At 35.8% G+C, this 21,656-nt stretch overlaps 1 protein-coding gene across 1 annotated transcript; it reads left to right on the top strand.

Annotated features, from left to right (window-relative positions):
* The first annotated feature begins 217 nt into the window (after positions 1–217).
* On the top strand, positions 218–10,949 carry LOC114466026 (23 kDa integral membrane protein-like). The gene is made up of 9 exons (XM_028451454.1): positions 218–410; positions 3,011–3,067; positions 4,951–5,070; positions 5,141–5,215; positions 5,297–5,392; positions 6,221–6,349; positions 6,419–6,451; positions 7,328–7,411; positions 10,331–10,949. The coding sequence occupies exons 1-9, from the start codon at positions 351–353 to the stop codon at positions 10,415–10,417; spliced, it is 741 nt and encodes a 246-aa protein (XP_028307255.1). The 5' UTR covers positions 218–350; the 3' UTR covers positions 10,418–10,949.
* The last annotated feature ends 10,707 nt before the right edge of the window (positions 10,950–21,656 follow it).

The following is a 21,656-nucleotide window of genomic DNA, read 5'->3' as shown; positions in this document are numbered from 1 at the left end:
ACACACACACACACACACACACACACAAACACACACACACACACACACACACACACACACACACACACACATCCCCTCTCTCTCACACACACACACACACACACACACACACACACACACACACACACACACACACACACACACACACACACACACACACACACACACACACACACACACACACACATCCCCTCTCTCTCACACACACACACACACACACATCCCCTCTCTCACACACACACACACACACATCCCCTCTCTCTCTCTCTCACACACACACACACACACACACACATTCTCACACACCATTCCACTCCCTATCCAACAGTCACACAGCAGAAGCTCTAAAGATGAGGAAAACCAACAGTTGTCTCCGAGGCCTTTTCATCGGCTTCAACACCTTGTTTGCAGTGAGTTTGAATTCTTTATTCTTTTATTTTCAGCCTCAATAACATTAGTTACATTAGTTACATTGTTACATAATAGTTTCATTAGTTACATTAGTTACATTGTTACATTAGTGGCATTAGTTACATAAATACATAATATTGTTTTATAGTTATTGCCTGTGTCAACATGTCTTTTTGAGTTGTCTGCATTGTTTAATATTTGGTCTTTAATAGAACTTTGACAGAATAAATAAAGCATGTAATGGAAAACAACATGATAGCTTCATTTACCCAACTTTAAAAACAGTATGTTTGTAACATTGTTGCATTTTCCTGTTTAGTTTACTTTAGTTTAGCTTTTTTAATTATTATTCAACATTTCCTTTACAGTATTTTGGTCTTGTGTCCGTAACATTGTTTTCCCAGGATTTCGTGTGTTTATGACCTTGCAGATATAACAGTGCTGATAATAATCATAATAATAATAATAATTACAAGGTTAACACTGAGACCTCTGCCAGTCTCTGTTTGCTTTCCTGAGTGTTTGGATTGGACTGAGGATGAAAACAGACCCACTTTAACGCTGCGTGTGTAGATGAGGCCTGGTGAGGCTCAGACACATTGTTTCCATCAGAAGAATCAGTAAACGCTTCCAGTAAAAACACGCTCAGCTCCGCCTACTTTTCCTCCCTCTGCTCAAAGCAAAACATGATCTCGTGTGAGGAAGGAGTGTCTCACTGAGGCCCAAACACTATTTTAATCATTTCTGTTTATTCCAAACTGAACCATTAAAACCAGGAGTGACTTTTATCACTACACGTGCCCAAACTCAACATTTGTTGGTTCGTTCGTTTCCAACCCAGATGAATAAAAACCACTTTACCAGTTTACAGAAACTCAAACATCTGGATTTGGTAAACAAAGACAAAAGGTCATTAAATTTCAACACATTTCCAGGACATCACATGCACTATTTACGCACAAATTCTGAAGTTTTTTACCAAATGTTCATTAATCAATATTCACACTGTACATTTTTAGATTGATCGGATTATGTCACTAGTGAAAAACTAATAAACAATAAATTAAATCAGACACAGAATTAAGCTACAATGGCCTCATGTAAAGGAAGAATTGTTTTATATCTCAAGAAAGAGTAACATTTGTACTGTAGTTAGATTAAAACAGAGATTATTATTATTATTATTATCAGGACGTTAATTGTTTGCCAGGTGAAAATGTTCCACACCAGGTGTTTAGCTGTGTGTGTGTGTGTGTGTGTGTGTGTGTGTGTGTGTGTGTGTGTGTGTGTGTGTGTGTGTGTGTGTGTGTGTGTGTGTGTGTGTGTGTGTGTGTGTGTGTGTGTGTGTGTGTGTGTGTGTGTGTGTGTGTGTATCTTTTGCCTTTACTCTAAGTTATGGTTATGTACCATGAAACAGAGGAAAATATTTACGTGTCTTATGAAAGATGCCATAGATATGACTTTGTTACAGGAAACACATCTTGATGACGAGGAGCATTTGAAATTACAACAATGGTTATTCAGTTTTCTCATGTTTTACAACAAGTAGCATCGTTGGTTCAGAAGAAAAAGGCCTTTTAAAGTGTCTGACAGTGTTAAAGATCAACAGTTATGTTAGAATTAAAGGAATTTTCAAGGTCAAAATGTAGTGATAATGATGATGTATTTCCCACCTGCTCACCCACTCACCTTTCTTACATCATGATTTATGAACCGAGCTCCACTGATTTCTAATTGTACAGTTATCATTGGTGCAGATTTCAACATGATAGTAAATTTCCGTCCAGTGCCCCGCCCCCTCTCCTAGAGCCAATGCGCTCCATGCTGTGATGAGTTTGGGTTGATTGATGTTTGGAGATGCTTTCATCCATCAGATAAACAATATTCATCCTTCTCTGCTCCTCACAAGAATTCATCATTTTTTTCTCCCACGCACTGATTTCTATTCAGTTTCATTATGCAAAATGTCAGGCATAATCATTTCTGACCATGCTAGAGTTATTATAGATATCAACCCTAGATCCTCACTGCAACAGTCCCATCACTGCATTTAATACTATTAATCTTAAAGATGAGAGTTTAACACATTTTTGTAGTGAATTTAGGGCATTTCTATCTATTAATATACTCAATCAGCCAAAAATGCTTCTATTTTATGGGAAACTTGCAAAGTATGTGTCAGAGGACTAATTATCTCATATTCCACAACAAAAAAGCACCAGAGAGAAGAAACAAAAATCCTTAGAAGGAAAAACGTTATTTCTCTCTCACCACTGCTGTGGGACGAGATCACCACACAGAGATTTTATGAGCACATGTAGGGACAAACCTGTAAAATATCTAGTATATTATGTTAAAAAGGGGAGGACCACAAGTATATGAGAATAAATTGATAAATGGCTGCTTTAAGAACTTTTACAAGTAATTATATTATTCTGATTAAGTTCCAGGGACGGAGAAAATAATGAACATTTTGTTTTGTTTTCTGTGAAATTAAAAGCGTTTATGGATTGAATCAAGAAGAGACTTTTCTTTTTTTTAAACACTTTCATTTTGTCAAACTTTTTACACATTTTATATTGTTTTCTTCTGTCCTCAGGTCATTGGATGTCTTATGATTTTTGGGACCATTAAAGCAACCGCGTACAGCGACCAGGTAACCTTTACTATGGAAAGTTCTGAACTCTGTTTAAAACCTCTAATTCTAAAGTTCTTAATACGAGGCAAAGTTTTTGGTTTAAAGGGAAAGTTTCAGTGGTGGAAACGTTCTGATGTCTGACAATAAAGAATAGAAAGAAAGATGAATCAAAAATGTTAAGAGGAAGTGCCCTGGATGTTTCTCTAGAGCAGTGTTTCTCAAATGGGGGCACGTGTTCCCCTAGGGGTACGTGATGGCACTACAGGGGGTACGAGAGAGAGAGAGAGAGAGAGAGAGAGAGAGAGAGAGAGAGAGAGAGAGAGAGAGAGAGAGAGAGAGAGAGAGAGAGAGAGAGAGAGAGAGAGAGAGAGAGAGAGAGAGAGAGGAAAATTAACAAATAAAATGTTAAAAGCTGTAGAAATCAATCTATTCAGGAGCCACGGTGTTTTTCAATCTTGGGTCACATGGTGTGATTAAAGAGAAATTAAAGAAATTAAAATGGGTTTTTGAAATTTTGAAATTATTATTAAAAGAAAAATGAAAACACGATCTTAAACAACAATATTTCTATACTTTTACTTTGTGAAATATAAATATAGCTCAACTAAAGTAATATGCAGTAATATATATATATATATATATATATATATATATATATATATACTAAATATGATTTCTTTCTAACCCTAACCCCCTAACCCTATCAAAATGAGATTCTATAGATGTTAAAGGTGAACAAAGGGGGGACTTGGATGAACCACTGCTCTAGAACAGAACAATAGGAACTAGAACCAAAGAGAGGAAGAAAAGTGTCACTGAACCAGAGGAAATGTCAACCATTGAGTTCCTGTTAGTAACGCAAAGAAATCATGAATTTAATGCAGTAATTTGAAAAATAAGGAAACTGAAAAATATCAACATGAGCTGATTGAAATGTAGGGGCGTCTACAATCTGATGTAGTGAGGAACATAAAGGGTGGACTAGATATCAGACACATTCCTATGATGATAATGAACTGTGGCATGACGTCCAGCTCCTACTTATAGAACCAGTCCTTCGCGCTAACGTTAGACGTTTTGTTATGACACCCTGAGCTGTCGCTGCATATCAGACGTTAAACTGTTTTGGGGTTTTTCTCACTATGAACAAAGGTGAACTTTCAAACCCCACCTGCGCCCATCGTCCCCCAAATAATCCTGACAAATTACACAATTTCAAATGTATTGAACCAACAGGGAAAAAGTAAGATCATATTTCATAATAAATAGAAACCAAATGTAAAAGTGCATTGTTTGCAATATTTGACAAAATGCTTAAGAAAACCAAAAAAGAAATTCAGTGCATGTATTAAATTAAGCAGTGTTTCCTAAAAGGGGGTGCGTGTACCCCTAGGGGTACGCGATGGCACAACAGGGGGTACTTGAGAGATAAAGTGTCCAGACGTGATATGACTACAAATGATAAAAACTATAGAAATTAATCTATTCAGGAGCCACTAAATCAGTGTTTTTCAACCTTGGGGACGGGACCCCATACTGTAGATACTCCAGCCAAACGTTAAAGATAGAAGTTGGACAGTAGGGCACCATGATTGCACTTCTTATATTGTGTTGGTTGAGAAAATTCTTGTTTCCAGGAAAAAGTTCTAGGTTTTCTGAGAATGTTCTGTATAGTAGGAAACATGATAAGTTCCAGGGGTACGTTCTTAGTTCCAGTGGAAACTCCTTGTTTCTGGAGAACTTTCTCAGTTTATTGAACCAAACATTCTACTGACCCTTTCTGAACAAGACCAAAGTTAGAACTCAGACGTTTCTTCACTATATTGTTTATTTCTGACCTAAGTGGTTCTAACGTAGGAGAATGAAGACCACAACTGTTGAACTCTCTGTTTGTGTTGCAGCTCTCCTCCGTTTCCCCCCAGGGGCTTGTCTGGTCATGGGTGATCAGCATCGGCATCCTCAGTATCTCCTGCCTGGGAATCTACGCCGGCTACTCAGAGAAGATCGTCCCCCTGAAAATAGTAAGTAGAGCCCATGTGGTTAGCCACTGCTACTAGCGTACAGAAGAACTAACCGATGTATCGTTATCAGTTTGCCGGCTTCATGGGCGTCGGAATGATCATCATGATTATCTTCGGCATCGTCATGGCTGCCTACAAAAGCCAGGTTATCTCCATTCCTGAGGCTAAAGACCATCTCACGCTGATGGTGGTTTGTCCTTAAAGTGACGAGGTTTCTTCCTTTCAGGTCTCAAGCGTCCTAGAGAATCTGCCCTCTGACGTAGTAGACTACCTCATGAGCAACCAAGAAACATCAGAGAGTCTGAAGGAGCTCCAGCACAGCGTACGTATGAGTAGGAAGTCATTGGTTTTATTTATTTATGTTTAACCCTTGTTCACTCCTGTAAATGTACGTACACGTGTACACCTTGTGTACACTAACGTTTCGTCTCATAAAAGTGCAATAAAAATGTACTCCATTCATTTTTTTTAACTTCCACCGCATCAGATCTTTTCAACTACTTCAGACGTATCTATAGATATTAAATGTATAGTAATTTGTATAGACTTTTTCATTCAGCAGGAAAAACAAAAGTGAAATATTTGTGATAAAAATATTACAGCCTGTCAATAATTGATGGCAGAAGTGAATTTAATGCATAATTATTTTTGACACAAGGACAATTTTAAAGAAAAAAACACACTTGTACATTTTGTATATTAGAAATCCAGGCCTTCACTAAAAATTCCCTCTGGTTGGTAGGGGGTCATTACACCTAAAATATACTTTCTTTTTATTTTGATCTATTAGGTATTAATGAAAAATCATATGTCATGATTACAGTATATGAAAAATATGTGTTTTCATTGGGAGTCAATGGGGCACATTTGGTCACGAGGTTACTAAGTGTCAGTATGATGCATGATATACAGTATATATTTCCTTTTCTATACATTTTTAATACACACGACTTTGGAATTAAGCAAATAAACTATTTGTGGTGAATTATTATACAACAATCCTTAAAAATGAGCAGAATATTGAAAGAAAAACCAATAAAAACACCCAAAATGTCACTTCTGGTCACAAAGATGCTCTGAGGATTCATCTGGACAACACTGAGCTTTAATTCCTACTTTCTTCTTCTTGTGATTTCTAATGTGGTTGCAGGCCTACTGCTGTGGAGTGTTGGGTCCAGAGGACTGGGGTACACGAATCCCCGACTCCTGCAGCTGCATTTACGCTGGTCCAGGCTTAGAGGACCTCTTTGGGACGTCCTCGTGTAGATCAACACCTGATGTATGTCAGATGAAAAACCACCATGGTGTTGACTGGTTCTGAGTGTGATCTGCTCTGGTTTTCCTGTAGGGTCACGACGGCCCAGACGAGATCTACGCCCGGGTAACCCAGCACTCACCCCACAGCACGACTTACACCCACCCAGCTTTTCAGTGTCTTTAGACATTTTTCACAAACCCTAAACCTGGATCAGATGAGTTCATACCTGAAACAATAAATGATTATAATAGAAATGATTCAATAAATACTAATGGTAATATAAATAAAATACATAATACAGAAATGGCAGCGTTAATTACAGCAGTGTAAAAAATGAATGTGATTATGTTTGATCTGAGGGTCACATGATCAACATTCATGTCAGCATTTAGAATATTGACCAATCTGAGCATTAACAGGAAACAACAAAGACTTTGTGTGTTTTTGTTGACATTTTTTAACGTTTGGTGTGAACAGGATTTTGTCATTTTACCCCAAATATAGACTTTAGGCCATAGAAGATTCCATGGGGAATCTGATCAATATTCTGATTGTGGATCAGTTTAATTATTGGTGAAATTTGAAAAGTTCATACCTCGGTTTGTAATTGACCGATCTTTACTGCACTGGACACAGTTACTGTATATCAGGTTGGTTTTTCTATTATCCCACCAAGTTTCATCTGGTTTGGATCCAGATTACGTATGATTTTCTTTTTTTAATGACTGTATCCAAACATTATGACCTACTGTATGGTTATTAATGGAGATATACAGCACATTTGTTCTTCCACTGTTTCTACAAATATGGCCTAAAACCTTCTTCTCTGTCTAATAAAACACATTATTCTGTATCATAGTGACATGTTTAGATCCTGTGTTCCTCCATCTTAAAATCACGTGATTGATGATGTCATAGATGAATGTCTACATGTAGCTCTGAGCGCTAACCACCATGCTAGACACAGCGCTATGCTAACCATCATCTCTTTCTCTGTAGCCCTGCAGAGAAGTCATCGTGATTATTGTCAACTTGGTCTTCAAGATCGCCATGATCTTCTTCTTCTCATTTTCATTTATCGCAGTGAGCTCCATTACACATCTACTCTATAGATAGATACTCTATAGATAGATAGATACTAGATAGATACTCTATAGATAGATAGATACTAGATAGATACTCTATAGATAGATAGATACTAGATAGATACTCTATAGATAGATAGATACTAGATAGATACTCTATAGATAGATAGATACTAGATAGATACTCTATAGATAGATAGATACTAGATAGATAGATACTAGATAGATACTCTACTAGATAGATAGATACTATAGATATATAGATAGATAGATACTAGATAGATAGATACTAGATAGATACTCTATAGATAGATAGATACTAGATAGATAGATACTAGATAGATACTCTATAGATAGATAGATACTAGATAGATACTCTATAGATAGATACTCTATAGATAGATAGATACTAGATAGATACTCTATAGATAGATAGATACTAGATAGATAGATACTAGATAGATACTCTATAGATAGATACTCTATAGATAGATACTAGATAGATACTCTATAGATAGATAGATACTAGATAGATACTCTATAGATAGATAAATACTAGATAGATACTCTATAGATAGATAGATACTAGATAGATACTCTATAGATAGATACTAGATAGATACTAGATAGATACTCTATAGATAGATAGATACTAGATAGATACTCTATAGATAGATAAATACTAGATAGATACTCTATAGATAGATAGATACTAGATAGATACTCTATAGATAGATACTCTATAGATAGATAGATACTAGATAGATACTCTATAGATAAATAGATAGATAGATAGATACTCTATATATAGATAGATAGATAGATAGATAGATAGATAGATACTAGATAGTTACTAGATAGATACTCTATAGATAGATAGATACTAGATAGATACTCTATAGATAGATAGATACTCTATAGATAGATAGATTACTAGATAGATACTATATAGATAGATAGATACTAGATAGATACTCTATAGATAGATAGATACTAGATAGATACTCTATAGATAGATAGATACTAGATAGATACTCTATAGATAGATAGATACTAGATAGATACTCTATAGATAGATAGATACTAGATAGATACTCTATAGATAGATAGATACTCTATAGATAGATAGATACTAGATAGATACTCTATAGATAGATAGATACTAGATAGATAGATACTAGATAGATACTCTATAGATAGATAGATACTAGATAGATAGATACTAGATAGATACTCTATAGATAGATAGATACTAGATAGATACTCTATAGATAGATACTCTATAGATAGATAGATACTAGATAGATACTCTATAGATAGATAGATACTAGATAGATAGATACTAGATAGATACTCTATAGATAGATACTCTATAGATAGATACTAGATAGATACTCTATAGATAGATAGATACTAGATAGATACTCTATAGATAGATAAATACTAGATAGATACTCTATAGATAGATAGATACTAGATAGATACTCTATAGATAGATACTCTATAGATAGATACTAGATAGATACTAGATAGATACTCTATAGATAGATAGATACTAGATAGATACTCTATAGATAGATAAATACTAGATAGATACTCTATAGATAGATAGATACTAGATAGATACTCTATAGATAGATACTCTATAGATAGATAGATACTAGATAGATACTCTATAGATAGATAGATAGATACTAGATAGATACTCTATATATAGATAGATAGATAGATAGATAGATAGATAGATACTAGATAGTTACTAGATAGATACTCTATAGATAGATAGATACTAGATAGATACTCTATAGATAGATAGATACTCTATAGATAGATAGATACTAGATAGATACTCTATAGATAGATAGATACTAGATAGATACTCTATAGATAGATACTCTATAGATAGATACTAGATAGATACTAGATAGATACTCTATAGATAGATAGATACTCTATAGATAGATAGATACTAGATAGATACTCTATAGATAGATAGATACTAGATAGATACTCTATATATAGATAGATAGATAGATAGATAGATACTCTATAGATAGATATTCTATAGATAGATAGATACTCTATAGATACTCTATAGATAGATATTCTATAGATAGATAGATACTCTATAGATACTCTATAGATAGATAGATAGATACTCTATAGATAGATAGATAGATACTCTATAGATAGATAGATAGATAGATAGATAGATAGATACTCTATAGATAGATAGATAGATAGATACTCTATAGATAGATACTCTATAGATAGATAGATAGATAGATTATCTATAGATAGATAGATAGATAGATACTCTATAGATAGATAGATAGATAGATACTCTATAGATACTCTATAGATAGATAGATAGATACTCTATAGATAGATAGATAGATAGATACTCTATAGATACTCTATAGATAGATAGATAGATACTCTATAGATAGATAGATAGATACTCTATAGATAGATAGATAGATAGATAGATAGATAGATAGATTATCTATAGATAGATAGATAGATACTCTATAGATAGATAGATAGATAGATAGATAGATAGATAGATAGATAGATACTCTATAGATAGATAGATAGATACTCTATAGTTAGATAGATAGATAGATAGATAGATAGATAGATAGATAGATTATCTATAGATAGATAGATAGATACTCTATAGATAGATAGATAGATACTCTATAGATAGATAGATAGATAGATAGATTATCTATAGATAGATAGATAGATACTCTATAGATAGATACTCTATAGATAGCTACTCTATAGATAGATAGATAGATAGATAGATACTCTATAGATAGATAGATAGATACTGTATAGATACTCTATAGATAGATATATAACTGGTTTTAACTGGTCTGTCTGTCCTTCTGTCTATGTGTTTGTCCATCAGCTGCTCAGCCTGGTGGCTTCACTCTTCATGATACACCAGGTGAAGCGTTCAGATGTGGGGGCGCCCATCCCCATGAAGGGCTACTGACGCCTTTGAACCCAGTGGAGAGAGGGGGCGGAGTCTCGCTATGTTTTTCTAATGTGCCAATGATCTCATTCTTTACATGTGTTACTTTCTCATCATATCAGCCATTATTTCACCCCTGAAACAAGTCACCACTGTGAAGAACAGGTTATGCTTATATATGTACTTTTATCATTTCTTTAACTCTGTGTCACCTTTTATTGTTTCTCATATTGAGCAAAGCGACGGTTCTTCAGCTCAAACGTCACTTTGTTAATCTGAGGAGACTGAATGAGAGCGAGACTTTAAAGCAGGGGTGTCAAACTCATTTTAGTTCAGGGGCCAAATTACAGACCAGTTTGGCCTTCAGTGGGCCATGGATTTTTTGTGGGAAAAAAAGCAAATTCAACTTTAATGGGCCCTGGTTTGCACTTCCATGTATAAATTATATTATGTGAGTATTTCAGTCCCTGCAGGCGCTTCACCTAAATTTCCCTGATTTGGGGAAATTTTGCCAGATATTGGAAAAATTGAGAGTTCTTCGAACAATTTCAGATTAAAAATGACTGCCGTCATGTAACATAAGAACTGGAAAACTGAGCTCTGCAGATTTTGGGGATTTTAATCTAATTTTAGTATTTGAAGGGGCTGAGATATCTACAGCTGAATTAGTTAATCATTTACAAAATGTTTCATGTTTTTTCTATCGTTTTTATTTTCACGAGTGGACTGAACTTGATGCTCTAAAGGGCCGGATTTGGACCCCGAGCCTTGAGTTTGACATGTGTGCTTTAAAGTGTCTCTGCCACCACCAACACAACTTATAGTTTTCACACCACGTATAATAACTCATTTAACCGTTATCATAAAGCAAGGATTGGATTGGTAAAAACCTTGATGAAAAGTATCATAAAGGCTGTGAATCTGGCTAATGTTGAGCTATGTGGAAATAGATCAACTAAAATATTTTTTTATTTTTTTACAACTAACATTACAAATATTTCTTGTGACTAAAATAAGGCAAAAAATAAATAAAAAATACTAAAACCTAGACTGAACAACAAAGCCTAACTAGAAAAAAACACAACATAATAAACATAAAAACAACAAATAAATGTATCTTTTCTAAATATTCCACAATAATTAAAATGTCTGTTTCCTGTTCTATTTTCAAAATAATCATATTTTTATCAACTTAAAAAACATATTTTTAGAGAGTATCCTTTTCGCTAATGCTCCTTAGCTAACATGGCTAGCTTACATTTAACAAGCTAGCATACTAACCTTTTCGCTGTGTGGCTAAAACCTTGTAATCTTTAACCCGTTTTTACTACTGATTGTTTTCATTTTACTGTTCTCAGCATAGCATTGACTGGCTAATGCTAGCAAAGTAGAGTTTGGATACAAACAACTAAAAAAGTTACTCACTAGGCTCATTTTTCCTTATCAGCTATGTTGCTTTCATAAAATTATTGATCCATCTTAGCACAAATAGCACCTAAGGTCATGGAAAGTTCAACCAAAACCTATTTAAAAGATTTTATTTTGCTAAAAGTACAAGACCAACACCGACAACGCCATAGTTAGCACGTTAGCATGACTTTCAAAACGTTTTTCCTTAAACTTTAAATATATGTATTATTTTAAAATCAGCACAAACAAAGCTTATATATATATATATATATATATATAGTATCTTTGATTTATATAGCACTTTTTAAAACACTTAAAGACAGTTTGCAAATCAAAATGAAAACACAAAAGAAAATAATAATGTACAGATACAAAACATAATAATATGAATAACAAAAAAAATAGGCTATATGTATAAGAATAGCCCCAAAGCATGAAGAACCCAAATAAAATGTAGATGTATGAATATTTTTGAATTCAGCTACATTAAATGCCACTTTTGAAACGCTCTCCCTAAAGAAACTATGAGTAAAAATGTTTTATATGTTTTGATGAAAATAAATGACAAAGAAAAGAAAAACCAAAGATTTAAAAAAAAAAAAAAACACAAAGTCAGGTCGGTGTTAAATGTGTTAGCTTGTGTGTGTGTGTGTGTGTGTGCGTGTGTGCGTGTGTGTGTGTGTGTGTGTGTGTGTGTGTTTACACTCATTAGTGTGTATGGTTCAATGTGTTTCCCTCACCTTTCTATGCATAAACAGCTCAGGCTTATGTGTTATATTCTGCACTGCTTCAACTCCAGAATAAAGTGTGTGCACTGAAAATCACACTGGTGTCGCTTTCATTATTTATACTGAAAAAACTAGTGACCAACTTATTATTATTATTCATAATTTATTAATGTGTTTATTTGGTCTGTTTTGACAGACAGGTGACACTAGTGAAAATCAGTGACGGTATTAGATGTTGTTGTAGTGTTTGTTTTTGTTGTTGTAGCTATTTGCAGACGCTCCCTGGGCTCTGGTCACACACCCAGCTGCTCATTGACACAAATGTTATTGGATGATTCTGAAATCTTTAAAAGACAAGAATAAATATATTTCTTTTTTCCAAAACAAGACCATAAAAATCTCAAAATGTCAAGATCATTAGAAAAAAGAATGCATTTTAATTTAAAAAAAATGTGATTACTGACTGACAGTCATGTATATTTAAATGAACACTTTTATGTGATTTAGACTGATTTTCCACAATCTGCAACCTAACATGTTTGTTATTTTAATGAAACCTATAAGTATTTTCCAAAAAATTTGACGAACCTGAAAGGTGAAGTTTGATAAGGATCCAGAAACCACCGATGATGGCTGTGCCGTGAGTAAAGTCCCGAAAGGACCTGAGCATTCCGTAAATTGATCCCGTTTAAATTACGATAAAAAAAACCTAATAAATGCAAGATAAGAAGTGGGGGAGTGAAGTACGCAACAGTCGCCACCCTCGTTTGAACAAAGAGTAAGTGAACCCAAGGACCTTCCCAAGTGGAAACTCTGCGCCAGCATTAGCGGCTAACCGAAATAGCTAACCGGTTCACCCTGTCAAATCACAAAGTTATTCTACAAGAGCTGAGAGCCTTCCGTCTAGAAAACAAAGAACAACTTGAAGACATCAAGGAAAAGCTGACCAAAGTGAATAACATGCTGGAGGAAGTGGAGGAGAGAATGCTAAACATGGAGGAAGCTATGACCAAGCTAGTGCAGCTAAACATAAAGCTGGAAGAGAAGATGGTGGATATGGAGAGCCGGTCAAGGAGAAAAAACATCAGAATCTATGGTGTTCCAGAATGGTCAGAGAAAGACTGTCCATCAATGAGTGCTTTTGTTGAGGTACTACTGAGTGAAGGATTGTGTGGACATTAGCGTTGAACCAAAGATGCTCCACCACGCTCTGTCGTGGTTACGTTTTAAGCTTTAAGATCAAAAAACAAATCCTATGCAAAGAATGGCGAAAAAAAAGTATTTACTTGGAATGGTAAACACATATCACTGGACAACAATTACCCCCACCAATCCTTAAGAAATGAAAGGAATACGCAGAAGTACGCAAGATTTTGAAAACAAACCAGATACCATTTCAAACCCTCAACCCAGCCAGACTGAAAGTGACGTTCATGGATTCAGAAAGAAATCTACGCCACTGCATCAAAAGCGACCTCTGGTGGTGAAACACAAGCATTGTGAATTATTCAAATATTAAAGCTTGACTGTTGCTATTGGGGAATATTTCAAACATAATGATAATGACGAGGTTGATCCAGGAATACGTTGAAATGCCTTTAAGGCAGTAATTAGTGGGAAAATAATAAGTATCTCTTCCCATCAAAAACAAGTTACTCTTAACAAACTTGTCAACTTAGAACATAAACTACTGAAACTTCAACAAAAACACGCTAAACGTATGAGAGCTGAGCTCAAATCTGAAATAAAACAATTAAAAAGAAATAGATGACATCAATACACTGAATATACGGGGGCAAAATGTACTAAACAGTATATGAAGCAGGTGCTAGATCTCTAAAACGTCTCCAGAATCCCTCTAATAATAAAAATGAAATTAATTAATGATTATTTAGAGCTTTACTCTCAAATTCACGTAGATAATGATCAAGATACAGATGTTTTCTTCTCACAACTAAATTTACCAACACTGACAGAATAACAGACTCCTTTCCCCAATAACCAAAGAAGAAGAAATCCAACTGCCATTAAAACACTGAAAAAAGTAAAGATGGCAGGAGCAGATGGATTAAACAATGGAGAGGAGCCATAACCTTAAAGGACATTTAACTGGGTGATGCAAAAGAAAACAATCCCTCATTCATGGAATGAATCAATAATTTCCATCATCCCAAAGGAAGGAAAAGACAGACTTGAATGTAGTAAATAGTGTCTTGAATATAGATTACAAATTGTTTGCATCTATCATATCAAGGAGATTGGAAACAATATTACCTCATCTAATACATAAGGATCATAAGGAGAGCGCTACATGTGCTGAATAATGTCGTACAGTAAAAACATGAACCTCTGGTGATGAGTCTGGACGTGTATAATGTTGTGTTCAAGACCAAGACCTCCCTGAGACCAAGACCTCCCTGAGACCAAGACCTCCCCGAGACCAAGACCTCCCTGAGACCAGAATGCACCGAGACCAAGACTTTCGAGAGCCGAGACCAAGACCACAAACATTTTTTTTTTCAATTTAAAAAAATCTATAAATAAATAAAATTATGACAAGGTTCGACAGTTAAATAACATTCTCTCTTTAATTTTAGTTTATTTTAAATACATTTGACGGACAAAAAAGGTGCCTGCAAAAAATTAACTAAAATATTAAAACTACTACTGCTACTGATAAATTCACAATTATTCTACATATTTGAAAACAAGATTTTTATGTTAGCTGAATGTTCAGCAAGTGTTTAAAAGTATTTTTGCCAAGAAATAATGATTCTGATTCTTTGAGTGAAACTTTCTGAAATAAAACTACAAACAAGTTGTCATCAGTGTAGAAAACATAGAGCTACAGGTAGATGTGACTAAACTAAATAAAACAAACTCAAACCCTGGAACAGTCATGTGACAAATCAATCAATAGTTCTTGTTGAGAATTATTATTATTATTATTATTATTATTATTATTATTATTATTATTATTATTATTATTATTATTATTATTATAATTATTATTATTATTATTATTATTCTGGATACAGTGGAAACAGAAACTATAAAAAAATATTATATTGTGAACCTGTTTATATTGTGGGGAACATATTATATACATAAATGTAATTAGAGTCTAAAGCCACAAAAAAAAAAACACCACTTTAAAAAGAAAATAGACTAATATAAGACCTCTTTACAGTTATTTGACTCATTCTGCGCATGTGCAACTTGTAGTGATGACGCGCTGGTGACGACATAAACCAAGTTGGCGGGGCCTGGACTACAGCCGACATTATGTAATAAAGCCTTAAAAGACATGGATATAATGAAAAGAGTGGATGGACAGAGACATGACTGACTTTCATACGGACACACACGGACTTATTAAACACATACGGACTTATTAAACACACACAGACTTATTAAACACACATAGACCTCGGTAAACACGGTAAACGGAACAGGCTTCACCAAACGGCTAGCACTAGGACCCAGAAGCGGAGTAAGTGCGTCCCCTGTACTGCATTATCACCAGTTTATCATTTTACCTGTTGTTAGAGCTACTGTCTTTACCAGGGAGATAATATTTATTACTGGTGATTGTTTTCTGGAGTTTTTACCGGTGATTAGTTCATATCTTCCTTGCGCTCCGCGGTCCAAACTCACACCGTAGCCACACACACGCACACACACGAGTGTTTCACACAAGAGTGTTTCACACAAGAGTGTTTCACACACGTCACTCAGTCACATTAAGGAAGGTTGTGGTCATTATAACAGGGTGGAATAAAGAATGAATAAAAGATTGTTTTATCCTGTTCTTCTCTGTGTTATTATCACATTATAAAAAAGTTTAAAAATAGCAGGAATTAGTGCTGGTCTCTAACGGTCTTGAGGGAAAATCCCGAGTCCGAGACGAGACCGAGAAATACATTTTTAAAAAGACGGGTCTCGACTACCACAGCACTATGGACGCGTAAAAGGCATTTGACTGATTGAGGTGGTCCTTCTTCTGTAAGGTTTTCAGTAAATTTGGATTTCATAAATCTATTATTGAAATGATTGCAGGGTTTTATAACAAGCCAGTGGCTAGAATGAACTGAGACAAGGATGTCATGTATCTGCACTTTTCTTTGTTTTGTACATTGAACTGCTTGGTCAGTGGATCAGACACAGACAGGCTATAGCTGCACCACGTTCTACTGACTTTTTGTTGGCGTCTTCAGCTTTTTAATGACATTGTCGTATTTTAACGAGACAGGCATGTTTACTGATTTTATAATTTAGTTGTTTTGCAGATGTGATCGCACTGAGGAATGCTGTAGTGTCAATATGCAGTAAACACTCAGTGAAGAGCTTCACGAGAAGCAAAGAAATATGAAGATCCCACACCCAGCGTCTCTGACAGTCAGAGCTCTCAGACCTTATTTGGAGCGTTTTTGTATGAACAGCATCTGGGTTTCGTCACAGTGACGTAAAGACCACGAGACTTACTGGAAACCAGCGTGAGACTGTTTGTTTAGCAATGTTTCTGTTTCTGAACCTCCCAATGATCTCCAGGCCTTAGTTAGTGCTCCAGATACCAAAGATATTTATTACAACCAACGCTTTTCACCACTTTTACACCTAATGTCACATATGTTGACCCATTATTGTCACTTTTAGCCTCTTTTCACCACATTTCATAATTACAGTTGTGTGTGAAAGTCAGGGCACCCCTTTAAAAACAGCATATTTTATATATTTAAAAAGTTATATTCATATTTACTGTCTCTCTGGTATATGGGAAAAAAGACAATATTGTCAGGAAACATTAAAGCATAGTTACATTTTATTTTATAAATTGAACAAAATGACAAAAATGAAAAACATAATTTTGGCATGTGCAAAAGTCGGGGCACCCTACAGCATCAGTACCTTCAGTACTTAGTAACACCCCCTCTGGCAGATATCACAGCTTGTAAACGCTTCTTATAGCCAACAACAAGTCTCTGGATTCTATTATTTGTGATTTTTCCACATTCTTCCTTGCAAAAGGCTTCCAGTTCTGCAATATTCCTAGGACGTCTTGCATGCACAGCTCTTTTAAGATCTACCCACAGATTTTCGATAATGTTTAAGTCGGGAGACTGTGAAGGCCATTCCAAAACCTTCAGCTTGCGTTTCTTGAAGTAGTCCATGGTGGATTTGGAGGTATGTTTAGGATCATTATCCTGTTGTAGAAGCCATCCTCTTTTCAGCTTTAGCTTTTCTACAGATGCTGTGATATTTGCCTCCAGAATTTGCTGGTATTTAATTGAATCCATTCTTCCTCCACCCGAGCAATGTTTCCTGTCCCACTGGCTGCAACACAACCCCAAAGCATGATGGATCCACCCCCATATTTAACAGTTGGCAAGGTGTTCTTTTCATGAAATGCTGCTCCTTTTTTTCTCCAAACATACCTTTGCTTATTGTGGCCAAAGAGTTCTATTTTAACTTCATCAGTCCACAGCACTTGTTTCCAAAAGTCATCAGGCTTCTGTAGATGTTCTGTTGCATATTTTTGACGTTGTATTTTATGATGAGGTCATAGATAAGGTTTTTTTCTACAGACTCTTCCATGAAGGTCTTGTTTGTGCAAGTATCGGCGCACAGTGGAAGGGTGCACCACCACTCCTGAGTCTGCTAAATCTTCCTGGAGGTCTTTTGAAGTCAAATGTGGGTTTTGGTTTACCTTTCTGACCAGACTACGAGCTGTTCTCTCCGAGAGTTTCCTTGGTCTTCCAGATCTCTTCTTGACCTCCACAGTTCCCCTCACCTGCCATCTCTTAATTATGCCTCGCACTGTGGAAACTGCAAGCTGAAGGTTTTGGAATGGCCTTCACAGTCTCCCGACTTGAACATTATCGAAAATCTGTGGGTAGATCTTAAGAGCTGTGCATGCAAGACGTCCTAGGAATATTGCAGAACTGGAAGCCTTTTGCAAGGAAGAATGGGGAAAAATCCCAAATAATAGAATCCAGAGACTTGTTGTTGGCTATAAGAAGCGTTTACAAGCTGTGATATCTGCCAGAGGGGGTGTTACTAAGTACAGAAGGTACTGATGCTGTAGGGTGCCCCGACTTTTGCACATGCCAAAATTATGTTTTTCATTTTTGTCATTTTGTTCAATTTATAAAATAAAATGTAACTATGCATTAATGTTTCCTGACAATATTGTCTTTTTTTCCCATATACCAGAGAGACAGTAAATATGAATATAACTTTTTAAATATATAAAATATGCTGTTTTTAAAGGGGTGCCCTGACTTTCGCACACAACTGTATATTTTGCCAATTTAATCACATTCACCATTTGTCATACCCATTATTTGCCAGTTTAAACTAATTGTTTATACCATTTAAATTACAGTACCCCAACCCCCCTCCCCTTATTTCTGTCAGTAGTTGTGTTTCCATTACTCTTGGAAATGCGTAAAATGTAAATAGTGCAATAAAACTGATAATGGAAACACCTGAATTGAAAAAAAAAACACTCAAATATCGCAAATAGGTTTTGATGCTTTCATGAGGAGGAATTTCAGATATTTATGATATTGAAATGTGTCGCAAAAGCGCCATGGAAACACTTTTTCTGCAAATACACGTCAGTCACATGGCACATGGTTTACACAAGTAAACATGACATGGTACGTGTGGACAGAAGAAGAGACCCAGATATTTCTTAGTGTTATACTTACTAATTATTAGTGTCACATTAGATGTGAAACAACAAAGGAGTGTTATTAGGAGGTTTGGAGCGTCCGTCTTCCTGCAGAGAAATCTCACGGGATGAGAATTCACAGGCGTTACGAGGAGCCTGTCTAATTCAATGGAAACACGTTCAAAGCGCAATTATACTTTGTTGATATTTAGAAATATTGCTTTTATCTTGCAAAAATCTGTCATGGAAACCAAGCAACTTTTGAGCCAATATTGACACTTTCAAACCTTTTTCTCTTCATTTTTGTCCACTCCAATTTTAACCAATTTCTGTGGTTTTTAAAATCCCATTTCACCATTTTTGGTCATTTTGAACCATTTTATTAGTGATTAAAACCATGATTTCCATCTTTAAGATGACTATAATAATAATAATAAACGTTCCTGGATAACAGTGGATATTATTCAGATGAATAAATAAATGTGGTTATCACAGATTCATAGAACAATAGACCATCATTTTACTGACTTTATGGATGGACCCCAAAAATCTCTCTCCTTTATTCCCCCTTATAGATGGTCCTGTCTCCACATGACTGTTCTTCAATGTTCATGTCTGTGTTCAACCACCTTCAGGTACAGTGGGGGTCCCCACTCTCTGGGACCTTTATTTTGGGGTCGTGGCCTAAAAAGGTTGAGAACCACTGGTTTAAGAGCCACTTGCCGTTTCCTTGCCTTTTATTCTTTCGTTTCCTCAGCCTGTTTTACAACCAACAGCCAGGAAATAATCAGTCACAATGAATATGGAATCTTATTCCTGGAAGATGCTGTGCTTTATTAACAATTACATCCTGTTGTTTACAGTCATAGATCAATGTGGGAAGACATTTGTGCGACATGATGACCATTGCCTGTCACAAACAATACGATCTCTGAGCATTGACGATTGCCATGTGTTCCAATGATCAGATAAAGGCCAGAGGAGGACTCAGTAACGAGGTACGAAGGTGCACAGACAGAGACATGGAGTAGGAGGACAAAGATAGGAGAATCATCAGTTTGGTGACCAGATGATTGGAGAAGAATGCTGTACTTTTTGAGAATAAAGTTTTTGTATTTCAACTAAACCAGCATTCCTTCAGCTTCTTTTATTCAACAAAAAACACTAAACCATATCAAAAACCTGGAAGGAAAGAAGATGCAACTATTGATTATGACTGTTTCAGTTCCAGCCCCTCACGCTAACGTCACGCTAACGTCACGCTAACGTCACGCTAACGTCACGCTAACATCACGCTGTCACGCTAACGTCATGCTAACGTCACGCTGTCACGCTAACGTCATGCTAACGTCACGCTGTCACGCTGTCACGCTAACGTCACGCTAACGTCACGCTAACATCACGCTAACGTCACGCTAACATCACGCTAACGTCACGCTGTCACGCTAACGTCATGCTAACATCACGCTGTCACGCTAACGTCATGCTAACGTCACGCTAACATCACGCTAACGTCACGCTAACGTCACACCCTAACCCAGCCTCATATTTCCTGTTGCAACACACGGAAATGTAAACGAGCATCTTTTATCTACCGTATCCATGTGTGAAAAAGAAATCTGCACATTTGAATCAATGCAAGTAAAATGATATCATTTTCTAAGCTTTTGGTCAGATGACCTTCATCAGGATAATAAACAACATGGTCACCATGAACAGGCTTATATCTACAGGCTATCAGTCACACTTTTGCTACGCCACTCCTGATCACATGGGAGATGTAGTTCAGAAGCAGGAGGAGGCGGAGTTTGTAGTCATGACTACACAGCAATGAATAAAGTAAAGAAAGGAAGCGTAATGAATGAATAATCAGAATATATACATAAAGACAACTAAACTAGAGAGAAGACTAATTGTATACATAAATAAACAGTATGCAAATAAAATAATTAAAGGATGAGGACACATACACAGACCGCTATACAATGCAGTGCCTAAAACCTTTTAAGACATTATAATAAAGCACTCATACTGTTTATTGGGTGAATCCAAAAAAGTTCTTTTCGACACAATATTTTGTCAGTGTCTCCTCTTCTTGGCATTTCTTTCCTCTGTTATGCAGACGTCAGATTTAAAAAGAATAATGAATTGTCTGCTCGAGTGTTATTTGAGTGTCTCGAGGACGCTTAACTTATTGAATTTTAATGATAAAAAGACGGAAGTGATGGTGTTTGGTGGGACCACTGGGACCCCTCCTGTAGATCTGGGTTCCTTAACCCAGTATACCAAGCAGTCCATCACAAACTTAGGGGTTAAACTGGACCCTGAGCTTAAACTCAACAGTCAGATTAAGGCTGTTGTAAAATCGAGCTTCGTCCATCTGAGGCAGCTTTTCAAAATAAAGCCAATTCTATTGAGGCAGCAATCCATGCATTTGTTACCACTC

The sequence above is a fragment of the Gouania willdenowi genome, chromosome 6 (assembly GCF_900634775.1).
Source record: "Gouania willdenowi chromosome 6, fGouWil2.1, whole genome shotgun sequence".
In the NCBI taxonomy this organism is placed as follows: Eukaryota; Metazoa; Chordata; class Actinopteri; order Blenniiformes; family Gobiesocidae; genus Gouania; species Gouania willdenowi.
Note: the sequence above shows the minus strand (reverse complement) of the source record. Positions and strands in the feature narration are given on the sequence as shown.